The sequence below is a fragment of the Gallus gallus genome, chromosome 6, assembly GCF_016699485.2.
Source record: "Gallus gallus isolate bGalGal1 chromosome 6, bGalGal1.mat.broiler.GRCg7b, whole genome shotgun sequence".
NCBI lineage: Eukaryota > Metazoa > Chordata > Aves > Galliformes > Phasianidae > Gallus > Gallus gallus.
The window spans coordinates 7,327,708-7,344,240 of NC_052537.1; the positions used below are offsets into that span (position 1 = coordinate 7,327,708).

At 38.9% G+C, this 16,533-nt stretch overlaps 1 protein-coding gene and 1 non-coding gene across 3 annotated transcripts; one reads left to right on the plus strand and one right to left on the minus strand.

Annotated features, from left to right (window-relative positions):
- The first annotated feature begins 21 nt into the window (after positions 1-21).
- On the plus strand, positions 22-10,951 carry DNAJC12 (DnaJ heat shock protein family (Hsp40) member C12). 2 transcript variants are annotated; one of them, XM_015288093.4, is made up of 6 exons: positions 22-111; positions 2,149-2,254; positions 4,879-4,957; positions 6,829-6,968; positions 7,881-8,079; positions 9,808-10,951. In XM_015288093.4, the coding sequence occupies exons 2-6, from the start codon at positions 2,177-2,179 to the stop codon at positions 9,900-9,902; spliced, it is 591 nt and encodes a 196-aa protein (XP_015143579.1). In that variant the 5' UTR covers positions 22-111; positions 2,149-2,176; the 3' UTR covers positions 9,903-10,951. The 2 variants fall into 2 exon arrangements, with proteins under 2 accessions (XP_015143579.1, NP_001186459.1); NM_001199530.2 differs by lacking the exon at positions 22-111 and having other exon boundaries at positions 2,060-2,254.
- Positions 10,952-16,244: 5,293 nt separating this feature from the next.
- On the minus strand, positions 16,245-16,326 carry TRNAS-UGA. Its single transcript has one exon. It is a non-coding gene; the product is annotated as a tRNA-Ser (tRNA).
- Positions 16,327-16,533: the final 207 nt, after the last annotated feature.

The window sequence follows — 16,533 nt, forward strand, 5'->3', positions numbered from 1 at the left end:
TCTGTACTGTTTGTACACTCCGAGGTACACTAACCAAAACATGTGAATACGCACACACTATACCATCTCCCGTGCTGTGATTCCCTTTCAAACAACGCTTATCTCCTGAAGGTAATCTTTATATTTTTATATATGGGTTCTCTTTTCCTTTTCTGATGATGCTCCATGCATTGTTCTGGGAAGTCGGATGGAGCAGCAATTGACTGTGCTGCTCTGCTGTATTAGTATTTTGCTGGTTCCATGCTCAAACCTTTTGTTTGTATCCCAATCACTGGAAATCCCTGGGAGGAGGGAAAACAAATATGCCCACTGCTGTGTTTTGGACTCCTTGTTCATTCTGTCTGAACAGACTGTAGATGGGAAAACTCCCTGTGAACAAAAAGCTTGCAAGGCTTAGGGTTTTGTCAGCTGAATCCTGCTCTTGAAACTGCAGTTCACTTTGTGGCACAAAAACAGACACTGAAACCTGCAGGAAAAAGGGGTTAAAAAGATCCTTCCCTTTCACCTTATGCAAATACGCAAGAAATACTTGGCCAAGAACGGTATGTCAGGAGTGCTGCTGGGGATGTGGGACAGCTGTTTGTTTTTTGTCCTCCCCCAAAGGACTATCTATTTAAATATTTACCTGATCTCTTGCTAAAACGCTTTCCTTTCTTTATTATACTTTTGTGGTTCATTATTAAGTACGGAATGGAGAAGAGGGAGAGATTTGTAATTGCTCATTCTTCCACTTTGTTGGAAAGAATCTGTTGTTTTATATGCTCTGAGAAATACACCAATGTTTTCTAGTTAAAATAGTTTCACCAAGGCCCACGCATTGCTGTTTGATACTACTGCTTCTTTCTTTCACGTGCTTTATGTATTTCATAATCTTAGCAGGCTCTCTGAACATACAGTAAAGTAAGAACTTTCAGACAATGCAGCCCTGAAGTAGTAGGTAATTACGTAGATAATTTCAGAAGATTACTACTATATTTAATAATAACGTAGAGTAAACCATAGCAATTATAAACGTGGGGTTTACATATTCCATGTTTTATAAACAGTTCTGAATGGCCACTAGGTCCTTCGCTGCTTCACGTAGCACTGGGATAGCTTTGATCATACCACGTGTATCTATTTTGCATAGTCTCTCCTAGGCTACTGCATCTAAGATTACATAAATATTTGAGGCAGTGTAAGTGTTAGTTTAAAGAATCAGCAGTGTTTTATGACTTTAAACACCTTGCATTATGGAATGGGGAAAGTAAAAATGTAGCTCCAGAGGAAAGGTTTCAACATGTGGTTACTGTTAGCCCTAGGTACTACCTTTTAAAATCAATAGATGGTAGGAGAATACAGTTAAATGTGAATGTGGGCTTTGTTGGACTGAGACCTTGATGGTTAATTATAGTTCAAATTAAAATGTAAAACTCATTTGGCTTTGAAATGAAATACAAAGAAGGTGTTGTGCACATGATACAAGCCTCTAGGGCGCAATTTGAAATAACTGGCAACTTCTTTCTTTTGATAGGAGACAGTAAGTCTATTATCTTTTTATGCTGTCTTTTCATAGGCTTAGTTCTGATAGACATGCAACTGTACAAAAGAAGTGAACTGTTTGTTTTTGAATAATAACATGTATGTGTGCTAGTGATCCTTCACAGACAAGGATTTACCTTTCTGTTGAAGGCAAGGTTGGGACTTCATTGACAGAAGTGTGCAGCCCGGTCATCATCATTTTGGAAGCAATCACTTAAAAATAAAGCAGAAAATACCTTTTAGAATATATAGGCCCTGGTGCATAAGAGCATAAAGTCAGTGAAACTGACTTGAACTGGCTATCTGCAGAATCTACATCTCAAATACAGCTAGATTTTACAGAGAATCCAGGATTCAGTTTGGAGGAGACACAGAGTTTGGTGACTTGGGTGACTACAAATCCCAGGGAGCTTTGCCATTGGCAGGTTTGTGCAAGCAGATTGGCATCCTGCAGGGACCAATGGCAGGCAGAGAATTCAAGATGATTCATGTGTGTCAGCTCTCTGTATTAAAAAGCACTGGAGAGAGCTGCAGACCTGTGTAGAAATCGCCCGTTTCCCTGGGCTACTATTAAACCCATTTGTGAGCTGTGTATTGATATTGTGTTTTAAACCCGCTGTGCCTCAGCTTGAAAAAGCCTGCTGGACCAGCCCAGATGGATGCAATTTTGAACTGCAGACTGGATGAGTTGGAAGATTACTACAACTTGCTAGGATGTGATGAACTATCTACGGTAAGAGCCTTTCCCACCTCCCCTCCAGCTTAATAACATTTTGAATGTCCTTTTATATCCACAGGGGGGATTTGAAATTGTTAATCTCTAAAGGTAGGACTGTTTGAAATGCACTGCAAACCTTCCTTCTTTATACTTTTCTCAGAATTCCCATTGCAAAGCTCATTTTTCTGATCTATATGCCGACGTTCAGATCTTACAACGAGGCTCACATGAAAAAGGTCTTATGAAACAGGATTGTATTACAGATACAGGTGAAACTATGGCTTATTAAATATTTTAGTTCAACATGTGATGTGGCTTTATAGTATGAGCCAACTGCATAAATTTGCCAATGTGCAAATAACATATTGCAGTTTTAAAAGATGAAGAAGCTATCTATATGCAACTAACTGAAAGTTCAGAGCTGTCGGTGACTGACGATGCTATTGAGTTTCTCAAGTATATACTTATCCCTTTTTCATTTTTAAAAGTTGCATTCATTGTTGGGAAGAAAAACAGAAAGGGCATCTCTTTCATTTGTCATATTAATGATTTTTAAATGATAATTTCAATGACTTAGAACCAGCGTTAGGATTTTTTGTTGCTGTTGGCAGATGGATACTGTAGGTTGAACTATGTCAGCAGTCATACAGTTTGTACTTCAATACTCTTCCACCTAAAGATGTCCATGTAATGTTTTTGGATAGTTTGGGTTAGTGGTACGTTATTATTTTTTAAGCTAGCTGCTGGAATGATGTTCACATTTTGAAGAGGGATTTTTGATTACTCTGCCTTAACAAATGGTAAATTCACTGTGGATAAAAGCTATATTTTGCTCAGTAAATTTAATCAGATGCTTTCATTTGTCGTAGTGGTCAATGATTGGTATAATTTATGTCACTGAAAGCCAATTAGTAAGCATGTTAGGTCTGTTGCAGAAGGTAATTGAAAGCTTTCCCTGAGAGAACTTCTAATGTGACATCCCAGCAGAGGGCAGTGTTAAAGTTCCTATCTAGGCTTGTTTTGCAGATGCTGTTTCTCATCTCCTAGCTCACATTAATACCTTACGGGCTTATTAATTAATGGATAGTTCACGCGCATGTGATAATGATTTTTCAAATTGCTTCAAAATGGAATTCAAAAGGTGGAATAATTTCCAATGGGTCCTGAGAAATAATCTGTCAAGTGCTATTTACCGAGAGAAGCAGCAGATGTTACTGCATTGTTTTTGACATGGGAGCACAAACTGAGATAACAAGTGGACCGAGTACTATGATTCCTCCTCTCAGGACAATGTGCGTGACTACTACTAGCATTTCAAAGAATTTGAAGCATTACAGGTATTTTGCAATCACACTGATTCCTAAATGCATCAAGTATTTGTAGCAGTACAGGATAGTACAGTACATAACAGCAGTACAGTTCTATGCACCCTCCTTTAGGCCTGTACAGAAGTGAATTTAGTCTCGCACACTCATAGTATTTTCATGCCCTGTGCTGATCTGACCTGGTTCAATTTAAGCACAAATAGTCTCGAGTAGAGAAATGCTGTTGAAATACATTCAAGGGGAAAGAAAAAAAAAGGCATTCTTTCTTGGCTTCTTGCAGCATTGGGCTCATAGACACCTAGTTCCTCTTCATACTGGAGAGGCTGAGGTGATAATTATTCTACATCCTTCATACAAGAACAGTGTTATTCTAGTAGGTATAAGATATCTTTTTTGGTAAAATATATCACTGGGTTTTTTTTTTATGTAAACTGAATGTATTTTTGTATAAATGTCACATAAACTTTTCCCACAAAATTTGGCCATCTAGTTCAGTGACATGCACTTCTGTTTTACAGAAAAGTGATGATGTAACTTAGTTGTAAAATATTTCATTTAAATTTTATGTGGACATCAGAGTATGAAGGATGATGAATTTATGTGCACCGCTTTTCTAGCATGGAAAAAATGATAGCTAACTGATATCTTAGGAGGAATTCTTGTCTAAGCTTGAGATACAGAATGGAATAAAGAAATGTTTCTTCCTATAATTCAGAAGCCAACAACATGCTATGGAAAATTGAAAATTTGACTATCAAAGCCTAACCCCAGCTACTGTGGTTTCCTGTGCTTTGTTAGCCGTTAATCTCTCTTTGCTTTTCCAGAGGTTATAATACCTTATGGCATTATAAAATGTAGGAACTTGTAATTAATTTAAAGTAATATATGTCAATATTCATATACTGATTACAAACGTGTTCTATTCTACACCAGCCTTCGCCCAGAATATTGACTTGACAGGAAGACTGTGATCTGTTCTTTGTCTAGCTTTGTGGTATCTAAGCTAGATAACCCATGTGGTTCTGGCTAAGTTTACTATGCACATGTGATCTTTACTTGTTTTTCTCGAAGCTAACTCACTATACTGGATGACCAAGTTTCATCAAAACAAAATAAGGATGAGTGCGTGGATAATGAAATTACTATCACTGATAGGTCGTTGTTGTTGCCTATTTTGCCTGTGCTAAAAGTTTGTGAAATGAATAGGAGAAGAATCTTTCAACGTTCTTTGTTGTTCTCCCAACCCCTTTCAGAGAGCAAATTTGACCATCTTTTCTGTGTGTTTACTCACTTCAAATCTGATACCCTGTTTAGGTTGAACAAATTCTTGCAGAATTTAAGATTAAAGCCCTTGAATGTCATCCTGACAAACACCCTGGAAACCCCAAAGCAGGTATGTATTTTTCTGTTTAAAAATAATCTTTTTCTAAGTTAAATAAAATGAGTAAGGCATTAAATTCAACCTTAAAACTTTACTAAATATTCTTTTGCCCAATACATTTTAATTGTCATGTGTATTGAGCGTTTTTGTCTTTAAATAGAAGGCTTTAATATTCTGTTCCAACATTTGCACACTCATAGATGGTCAGAGCAGGAAGTCACTAGTTGTTTTTTTATTTATTTCTAGGACTTCTTTCTTTAATAATTGATTCCTATGGTAGGAATCCAGAAATTGTTTATGGCGTGTAGCCCTTCCTAGACCTATGAAGTTGGACTGCTTCCAAGCCTAGTGGTATTCAAATGTCACACTTACGTCAACTAGTTAATTTGCGTCCAGGAACGAGATAATCAGGGTCATATGAAATGTACTTCACTTTCTTATAGTATAATTTAATTATTGGAAATAAAGAGAAGCCAGTACCACATGAGTAGCCATCTGTTTGCAGAACATCAGCTGATGTCTCAATTAAGCACACAGTTCATCATGTCCAAGCCATACCTGTGACGTCTAAGCAGCACCTAAGTTATTTGGAGACTGTCTTACCCATTTATAACCAAAAGACAGCTCTAATCTAATCTATGCTCATCTTTGTTTGGATGGTTTATATTCTTGCAACTGTTCTGATCGTAATTATGGTCCCAACTAAAAAATGACTGTAGAATAATTAAGTATTCTTTTCATTTTGGTTAATGCACGAAGCTTTTCATGTGGATCGCTTCCTAATAGTTTCACTGTAAACACTCCCCTGGGATAGCAGAGCTGTGAATGCAGTGGCTGTTATGGGAGGCTCCTGCCCTACTGCCTCCAGCAGAGCTCTGAGCCAGCTTGCCTTTCCCTCTTGACGTGTCATCCTGTTTCATTGAGTTGGCAAGAGGAGGTTGAATGGCAAAATAGGTAGGATGTCTCACTTCGGTATTCTCTGACAAGAAACCTCTTGAGATCTGGAGTTTGAGAGACTATCTACCACCTGTTAACAATAACCTCATAGCTAGTATTTGATTTACTGATTAACACAAGTGCCAGTGGAATCAGCATAACAGACTGCAGCAAATTCTGACTCGTGCGGCAGGGTAACAAGGAACTGTTCCATGGTCATAGCCCCACAGCTCCTTCTGAAGTCAGTGAAGCTCAGTAACTCAGGGGAGGCCAAGTGCCAAATATTAGAAATGTTTTATCAAGAAGTATTTTATGCCCCGTTTACCCAAACATGCTGCGTTTACGTTATATGCCTTTTCAGATTGCTGGTGAAAGCTTGTGGTTTTATATTTCATCAGCTTAACTAAGCTCAGTAAAGAGTAATTAAAATAACTTTATGGTTATTGAATACTAGTGACACTAGAAAAAGGAAACTTTGCAGAACTGCCTCCCCAACGTGTTGTCTGTTGTTTGGTTAGAGCTTATCAGTTTTGATTGGGCTTTTTATTTCAAAAGAAATCTGATTTGTAAACTCGAATACATGAATAATAATAATAATAGTAATAGATCACTGTAACACAGGTGGCTCTTAGATAAATCGAAATCATTATAACCTTTCTACAAATAGTAATGTGCAGCTGCATCCTTAGTAACCATTTAATGAAAGATTATCCTGTAGGGAGAAATAAGAGCTCTCATTTGCGCAGTCAGGTATCCATGATAACGTTGTAGCATATGTGGAAAAGCTACCTAATTAAATGAACAAATTAGTTAATTTTCACTATATTTAGATTTCTCTATGTGCTTGTCGGTTTTGCTTGTCAATTTAGCTTGTGCTGCTGGCAGACCTGAATTGATTTCATTGAAAACAAGTATTGGCTTTAGCATCTTTTTGGGTTGTTTTGTAGTGGAGAATTTCCAGAAGCTGCAGCAAGCTAAGGAGGTTCTTATTCATGAAGAGAGTCGAGCGCGCTATGACTACTGGAGGAGAAGCAAAATCACCATTCCTTTCCAGGAGTGGGAGGCCTTGAGCAGCTCTGTGAAAACGGTTGGTGTTGTCTAGGTCTGGGCACTGAGAGAGGAGGTGGGATTTACACAGGAGAAATGCTCCGGTGGGAGAGGGTGAGCTGCCACAGCTCTCCAGTGGTGGGTTTTTGGGATGGTGCAGAATGATTTCTGAGGAAACTCAGATGACACTGGAGGGCTCCATAGAAGACCATTCGTAGTCTGGTGTTAGGCTGTTAGTTTTAGAGTAAATTCTTCAGATTGCCATTTTCATGTGTATCATCTACACATTATAGCTTAGAAGTAGATGTTCTGCGGATTGATTTCCCTGCTAATTTTGCTGGTGTGTTTCTACTAGGTTCTAATTCCACAATGTTTGATTATTTTCTGCATTGTTACGGTGCATGATTGTTACAAATCCACATGGTCAGGTATTTAGACAGGTGCATGAATGTTCTGCTTTCCAATCCTGCCTGCCTTAATTCTGCTTACTATTGATGTTTGAGAGCCTCTTCAGCTGAACCATCATGCCTGAGTTTAAGTGTTTGATGGAAGTATCTCACCAAGCGTAGTTCAATTCCAAACAGGAGTCATACTGCAGACTTCAATGGTAAAAGCTTTCAAAATTTCACAATTTTCAAAATGGCTTTTAAAAGGGGCACTGAAGTTAAAGGCAGCTTTGAAAATGGAAGTAGAAGTCACTCAAGCCCTCTTAAAAGTGTCTCAAGTCATTTGGCATACATCTAGGTTTTGTTCTTTGTCTTTGCCTGACACAAGCTATCCTCTCAAATGCTGTTTGTAGTATGTTACCACGTTTCCTTATCCTGTTCACCTGCAAGCTTCTCTAGTATGTACTTTATTTAACTATTTATAACACTGTAGAAAGAAAAAATAATTTTATTTTTTTTTAAGCATAGAAATTGGTGCATCATTTTTTATCTTTGCTTTTCTATAGTCAATGCATTGGGCTGTCCAAAATAAGAAGGATCAAATGCTGGAAGCTCCTGACTTGAACAATAGCAACAACTTAACTAATGAGATTTGGACCCAGAAAACTGAAAACGATGAAGATGGATTGTCTGATGGGAACAGGGAGCAAGATGTTGCAATTCCTGATGTAAAACCACAGTCTTCAAAGAATCCAGACTCCCCAAGTAAGTAAAACCAGCAGTCACAGAAGACTGCAGAAGGCAGGACAGTCCTGAAACTGAGGCTTTTAGTCATGAAGAATTCTCCAGAATAACACACCTGGTAGCTTTTTTTAATGTGGTTTTGGTTTGGGATTTTGTTATAGCTTTTAGGATTTGTTTTTTCATGTTGTTTTTGAAGCTTTCAGGCCTTTCTCCCTCCCTGCCCCCAGTTTCTTTGCCTGCTACCTAGTAAAACCAATGTTGGTTATTCTTAAATCAAAATGAAAGACTCACTTTTCCTGCTAGATCAAAGTGGGTAAAAATAATAAATTATTTTCAGTGGTTTAAAAAAAAAAAAGCCTGCACTTGATACCATATTACATAAGCCATTTAGGTTCCTTTTTTTTTTCCTTTTTCTTTAAATCCAGCATTCTATCATCTGGCCAGTTAGTATTTCATATCTATTTTTAGGTTAGTATACCTCAACCAAATTTAACTTAGCACTAAGGCCGCCCTCTGTTCTGTTTCATACTTCAGCAGTTTCATAATGTTAGATATATATTATCAGAGAAATGTTATTAAACCAAGTGCTGTCATTTCTTCCCAGTTGGACTGAACAGGGAATTAACGTAAACTGGGAGGGAAACAAAAGTTAGCTTAATAACAAGTGTTTATAGAATGCAGAAGATAAGGTTCTACAAACGTTGGTGAGATGTAACTAAAAAATGTAGTATTTTAAAGTAATAACTTACAACGTTATACTACTTGTTAATTTAGGTAATTAAATCAGCTTTGTAGACTTTTGTAAAGGAATTAAATTTCCAAGTAAACAAAATGTCACCTTGTTCCTTGTGATAGTAAGCTTTCTTTGAAGGTATCTTCTTTCTTGCAATATCTGATGTTTTTGTATGTTCTTCATAGATTTGAAGGTGAAAAAATCAAACCCATGAAATGCCTACTTAATGTATCCAGTGGGCCCATATATGTGTTAATAAATGTGGTCATCAGAATGTATTTATTTTTCAGAGCCTATATGCACAACTGTGTTCATTCCTGATGTTAGCATGTTGGTAACTTTCTTTGGTTTCATCCAAGAAAATTTGTAATACTGGATGCTCATTTTAAATGGAGGTAGATTTGGTTTCTCTCTGCTAGTGCAGGAGAGTTACAGACTACAACTCAACACGTACATTTCAACCTGAATGAAATAGTTTAACAGTAAGTCTAGTAACAGGCTTCAGCTTCCTGATGTAGGAGGATCATGTTTTAGTATTCACAGCTAATCGATCATAAAAATATAGTTCTGGGCCTGAAAAAAACATATGTAGGTAAGGAGCTAAAAAACTCCTCAACTCCCCTGTGTGTAGTCAGTACACCTTCCCTTCAAGGTGCTGCCTTTCACATGCTTGGAGACTAATCCTGTCACCTTTTCTGTCCCCTTCTTGAGATTAAGCAAGCACTTTTTGTTCACTCTTTCATTCTAAGTTCTGCTTTTTAGAGTTCTCGTAATTCTTATTGCTTTCCCTTGGACTCTTTTCAGGTGATATTTCTTGAAATTTGGTGTTTGCTTTAGTTCTTGTTCAAATGGTGCCAAGAACACAGAAGCTGTCCCTGCTAGTCAAGAGCACTTGAAAGTGACTAATTTTTGATTTGCTTTCTGGGGGAAGATTAACTGTTATTATTTCAAACAACTTAGTATTATAGGTTTGTAATAATTTACTTGCCTTTCTCTCTCTATTTTTTTCCCCCCAGGATTTTCAGAGGCAAACTACTGGCACTTACGTTTCCGCTGGTCGGGGGATGCCCCATCAGATCTTTTGAGGAAATTCAGAAACTATGAGATCTAAAATGGAAAATACACAGGAGTGTGAGGTCATCTATTCAACAATTCAGTATTTTTTTGCAGCAGTTTTAAGTTATTTGTATTTTGTGTTCATTCATTGTGATTTGAACGTTGTTTGAATGAATGTAACATCTGTATCTGTTAACACACGTTCTATGAGCATTACAGGTGGAGATCTGTTTTAATAAGAAGGTTCAGTAAGCAGAGCCCTTCTCAGTATTAATGTAGTTATCTAGATACGGTGTAGTTATCTAATTTCTTATATACTGTTTCTTGTGGTTTTAAATATTGTGCAGTAAGTAATATTTTTTTTTTTAGTTCTGTGATAATAACGTATTCTCGGCAGAACTGAAAGTCAATGCTAGATTCCAGGATATTACTCTATTAAATGACAATCTACCAAAAGCTGTATGACAGTGAACTTATAACTGTGCTTGCTTCTAAACTATGTACTTTGATTCTCTACTCTACTGCACTGTACTTACTGCAGTGATTTGTAATGCACGCATTGACAATACTTTTACAAGCCTTACTTGTTGGACAGTTGTAATTTTACAATTTAAATTAAACAAGAACCTTATTATTATCCAGCAGGTAACCATGGTGGATCAAGCACTCTCAAAAATCACTTGCATTGTATCATAATAAGTAAGCTTTTTGCACCGTTTGTTTTAGGAGGCAGTTTCAGAACCTTGCTTTATTGGACAGAAAGTCTTCTTGTTAAGATTTGTTGGTGTAAATCTGATACCACTTGTATGTGTGCCAGCGTTGTCCTAGCTTAATAGTTACTTTATTCCCTCTGTGTCCTCGCAGACAGGGTCATATCAGGATTCTGTATGCTAAGTATGAAGAACCAGGCCAGCCTGCACTAATGTGTTTAACATCTTATGTGATAAGTTTTTGAAATGTTGAGTGACTTTCAAATTCTGTGTTGTTTGTATTTTGCATTTGCTTCCTTCTTTGTAATCCTGACTGATATGTCAGCTTATTGATGCTGTGTTCTTGTGTGGGCAAGTGATTCTGACAACAAATAAAACTACATGCATACAGAAAGGATTGTTGTCTTTTTATTTTTTATTTTTTGAAATGAAATACTCTGCTCCTCACAGAGATCCCTCTTGAGTTTCTTGTTACTTGTCCTATGAGTAGGGAAACACTTAAGGGAGTCCAGCTATGAATCCTGGGAATCAGTGGAAAGTCTAATCTAAGAACTGTGGCCTTTTCTCAACATGCAGACAATTGTATGACGTCTGTTCTTCCTGCAGAAACACATTTGGCCTTGTTGTGCCAGTGGTATGATGTGCTGTCTGTCCTACCATGCTTCTGCTTGGTGTTAATTTGCGACAAGCTGTGATGTAAATACCTGCCACTGCAATAGAGATAGTGTGTACGTATCATTAGATACATGTGTATTGTTCTGATGCCAGTTTTCTTTACAGGAACTGATACTGGAGATAACTCCAGTAGCATTTGCACCAATTTGTTTATAAAAGCTCAAAGTAATGCCGTTCTATTGTTACAGCTGCATTGATCCTACTTTGATGGCATCAGTAGTGACAGCTATTTTTACAATGCATCATCCTGCTTACACAAAATTACTCTGTGTTCTTTTCCCTTGTCTATTTTGCAGCTGAAAACAGATGATAGTAATAATTCTTTGTAATACCTGCTAAATATTATTACATATTTACTTCTCTCTATGGAAAAGTATCTGCCCCAGAAAGAATTTCAGTCCATTTAAGCACAGGACAGTAAATAAGGCGAAAGGAGAGGAGCAGAAGCAGCACTAGTCCATGTAAAGGATACAAATAGGTTTTTTTTTCTCTTCTTTCTGAAAAGATGGACATGCAACTAGCTGCACTGCTTGGGATCAGCCTTCCCTCCCCATTTTACTTCCAGAGGGTGCTTTAGTTGATGATTTAGCACCTAATGACATGTGAGCATATAGGAGGTCTTGGAACAATAAAACTTCCTTAAGTCATTGCAAGTGGTGTGTTTGGCCAAAACACCTTTGGATGTTTTTTATAAATGAATAGTTGCAGATATCATGAAGACTCTGAGCACCACGTTTTGCAAAATACCTGCTAGAGATGAGTAATCTGGTATTTACCCTAATGAAGAAGTCAGATTCAGATGCTCCAGTATTCTGATACAGACGTTTCTTACGCTTATTTATACATTTGAAAAGTTCCAATTCTTTTGTGTTTCAAACAGAACTGAATTAACCTGCTCCTAGTGTAGCAGAAATACTAAATCAGGGCTTGAACCAGTGATTGAGCACCTGGTAGGAAGGTAGGGCCAACCCAGGGGAGCTCAGGTGCAAGCAATTTTCCTGAGTGACCAGAAGGGATGGAGCCAGGATCCACCCCTTCCCAGATCTCATTTAGGGGTTGGCAGTGGAGGTGGGGGTATCTTGATGGAGCTTCCTCCATACCTGAGGCCTTCCAAGGGTAAGCAGCTTCTTTCTTTTGTTTTTGTGTCCACTGCTTTTGCATTTGAGCATATCTTCACTTGCTGCAGCCTAAGACCTTGCTGCTCTGCTGTTACTGCTACACTTTCCATTACATTTTGGTGTTACGCCTAGCAAGACCAGTAGTACTGGAAAACCCGAGGAATCTGTACAGGTTGTTTGAACTCTGGAGCAGTAGTGGTGGGACCTCACCTGCTGGCCAGCAGGAATGATTAATTGGAGTGAGTGGGCACCCTTGTTCTCCCTAATTATAAAAAGGAAAACCATGGACACCTGATAAATTACTCAGTGCTTGATGAGCTGGGGCCTAATTTCCACTCCTTCTGAAGCAGAAGGTGTTTTTTTTTGTTTGTTTGTTTGTTTGTTTTTTTCCAAATATATATTTAGTTGGGTATCTGATTGGGATTTGAAGCCTGGTCGCTAGTAGCATGAAGGATCCATTGGCCTGCGTGATGTTGCTTGTGATAATGTAGTGCCTTGGCCTCTGCACTGGTAAGCACGTAACTTACTTGGCTAAGAATCATGCTTAGACATAAATTGGTGGAGGGGATGTATGCGGTATCACTTGAGCTGTGAAAAGTTGTAATTATAACAGTCTGGTGTATGTGGCTTTTTAGTAGCCAAAGGCAGAATTTAGCTTTCTTAGTCTAATGGTGACAGCTGTGAAAGGCCAGCAACAGACACAGGTGGTGTCTGATGATTAGGAGCTGTAAGCCACTATCTGGGGAAGGGGCAGTCACCTGCAAGGGTTGGGGGATAAGGTCCCACTTTCCTGTTTAGCTCTTCTAATGAGTTGTTTACGTAGATAACAAAGAACCCCAAACCAGCTGGATATCTGGGGAATCTGACTTGGTGTGTCCTGTACTATAAAAATCAATATATTTCAAATCCCTGCTGTAATTCCTGGCTTTGTAAGACTGAGAATATTCTAGTCCTTTGCAAACTTCTTCTTTTGCTAAGTATTTTGCTAATGTTTCCCAAATGGCAACGTAAGAAATAAAATGTTGATGAGTACAAACTATGTAGGACTTAAGAACTTTAAGTTGAATAAAGCTGGATGGTAGGTAAGGTCATTTCCCGAATGGTCGTTTTATTCTTCAGGAAAGACAGGAAAAAAAAAAAAGAAAAAAGAAAAAAAATACAGTTCATAAGCTATATAATAAAGGTATCCTGATGATTAAAAGAGATATTGACTACCTTTAATTTCCTGATCACAAACATTGCTATCATACTCTTTAATATCCTGAAACAAGAAGTCAGACTGCTGGGAAGATAAGCAGCAAAGCTGTTATAAAGCTGGTGATATTACACAGCAAAAGATAAAGCAAATCAGAAAGCCATCGGGTTCTGTCCCTGTCAGATGAGGTGATACTTATCCGTTAGTTTATGCGGGGTTTTTTATTGCAGCTCAGTGCATGTGCTTGTCCTGCAGCAATGAGTCACCAAGCCTCCACTTTGACGTGTGCACTGTGTATTTTTGCTCTTTTACCTTTTGCTGTACTTGTTTCTTCCTTTGATGTTAATTAAAGTAAGACTCTTGCGGTCTTTTCTGCTTGTCCCAGCTTTGAAAGGGTTGTGTCTGAATAATTACAGTGCTGCACAACGTGGAGACTGAGAAGCTTTATGAGTCTGAGGTCTCTGGTGTATATCGCAACCTGCCACAGGTGGTGGAAGTTATAGAAAGCTATTTTTTTTCCTTTCTAGAACATCTCAATGCTTTGCTCTTGCTCCCTTATTTTGGTGAGGCAGTGAATGAGAGGGATTACTTGTAAAATATGGGATTTGCTATCAGTGTTAAGAAGATTCTTGGTGTGCAGTCTAGTTTTCAGCATATTTGGTAAAAAGATTTTCATGCTGCTTTGTTAAACTGCTTCTCTGAAGATATCAAATATTGTGGCACCAAAAGCCTGCAGTACGTCCAAGGAGATGTAGTATGACCCAGACTTCAGTCCATACAGAAACTAGACTTATCAGGACTGTCAGAGCTGCTCCTTTTCTAGCAGTTGATTGCCATGGTGCCTCCAGGTTTCTGCTGGGTATTTGACTGCTAGCTCCCTTCCTTTCTGATCGAACAACCATGTGTGAATGATACCTAGGGGAAGGGGAGCTGGATCACGTGCAGTGAAGTGCAGAGGAGAAGTAGACTGTTCCAACTGCTTGTACTTTGGTGATTATGGTACTTTCTGCTACCTGTACTCACTTCTAATGTATCTGAGTCTTTCCCAGAACTCTCATGCCTTTGCTAGATCTATTACTGCCAAAGGACAACGTTTTTTGCTTCAGGATGGGTAGCTCATCATAAAAAGGAGCTTGGATATCTTAAGCATTCCTCTGCTAGAGGTACCCTGAGCCAGGTTTGGGGCAGAAAATTGTGCGGAGTTGTAGACAGATGGAACAGTATGTTGCTATGCCCGTGTGTAGCTTTTGGGGCCTGGACTCTAGTACTGGATTCATTGCTGCTTTTTCTCACTCTTATAGTTGAGTTTTAAAAAGAAAAACAAAGGAGAGACCTGAACCCAAGACTCTAGTGCTGCTAATGTGCATATAGCTTAAGTAGTCTGTCTGGCAGTCCTTAATTTCTCTCTTCTGTAATTACTAAAAACAACCACACCCTTACAAAGAGTAACTGCAATTAAAACCATATGGCTCTCCCGCTACAGAGTCTTGATGGGAACAATTTCATAAATCTCAGTGAAGAGTGTGGGTGGGAAATAACTTGTGTGTTTGCTCCTGCTTAGTGATGTTTTTATTTTATTTTTTTTACTACTGCAAAATTTAGGGAAAATCAGTTTCAAGTAGGAGATTTGCACTGCTTTTCTGACACACTGACTTATAATTTTGCAATTCAGAGTTTAAGATAACCCTTTGTTTTGGCATTTGATGCTTCCATCGCTAGCGAGGTTGTGATAGAATGGCATGTTGAAGATGAGATTTTTCTGAGAACTAATTAGTGTGTTGGTACTTTGTGTTTAAACATCTTATTTCCAAAATACGTACTTTGATTTCTTTATAGTTCTAAAGTAGTCAGTGGGGGGAAAAAAAAAGAAAAATGTCAGTTGTAGTGGAGAAGAAAAAAGCCCACCCACTCTGTTTTACATTTTGACTCCTTCAAAGCTTTTTATTATTTTGTAATTCTACCCAAAACATCGTTACACAAAACAGAGCTCGCATCTGTCCCAGATTAGCAGGATGTGTGGGATCTTCTTGTGGGGAAAAAAAAAAACACCAACAAAGGAGAACTGGCATTCTTGAAGGATTAAAGAAAATTAGCTCTTCTAAATGGAAAGGAAGTTGTTTTTGTGTTCCTTCTTTAATCGTTATTTGAAACGCATTCACTCTTAAAATTGTATGTGCATATGAGCAGAAAGCTGTAAATGATAAGAGATGATACAGTATTCCCTTACTGGAGATACGGGAGCAATCAACCCAGCTTCCTTCATGGAAAAAGGAAGTGTGAAGAAGGAAATACAGTCAGCATAGAACAGTTTGCTGCTAGGAAGAGCTTACTTAATTTTATCAGCTGTAGGGCATGGTGGAGGAGAACACCCCCAGCTCTGTGCTGGGGCACTCTCTTCTGGCTACAGAGGAGCAGGGTGTGATGAGCTGTGGGGTGCTCAGCAGCAGAGCTCAGCGCTCCCTCCTCCTACCTCTGTTGCTGCTTTTCACAGATGTTTTAGTTCTCGTGTTGGAAATTTGCCTTGTGACATACTGCAGTTGGTTTGTTTGCTTGTTTTATAAAAGCAAAGGAGTGCTCTGAAAGCACTACGTTATGAGTAGCAGTGGAATAAAGTCACTTCCAGCGGCGAAAGAAGGCATGACAAAGAGAAGTAACAGAGTACTTAAGAAAGGGAAAGAAAAAGAGAAGCCCTTCCGGGCCGCAGCGAGCAGGGTTCGAACCTGCGCGGGGAGACCCCATTGGATTTCAAGTCCAACGCCTTAACCACTCGGCCATCGCTGCTTCTCGCAACACACCGCCAGGGCACAAGTCCTTATCGAGTCTTCCTGTTGCGGTTCTCCCTTCCCCGAACGCGGCGGACTACCAATAGGAGCTGCCGCGTCGCGGCGTCCCGCCCCAAACGGAGCTGTCGGCCGTGCCCGTCCTCCTCCGGCGTTCGGCAGCGCCGTGCCGCCCTCGCTTCGCCCGCCCTGCGTTTGGCGGCGGATT

Bases quoted from the DNA above. Each gene is read 5' to 3' on its own strand.
- DNAJC12 (XM_015288093.4), top strand. From the start codon at position 2,177: ATGGATGCAATTTTGAACTGCAGACTGGATGAGTTGGAAGATTACTAC. The intron at 6,969-7,880 runs GTTGGTGTTGTC...GCTTTTCTATAG, and splicing joins TGAGCAGCTCTGTGAAAACG to TCAATGCATTGGGCTGTCCA. The intron at 8,080-9,807 runs GTAAGTAAAACC...TTTTCCCCCCAG, and splicing joins AAAGAATCCAGACTCCCCAA to GATTTTCAGAGGCAAACTAC.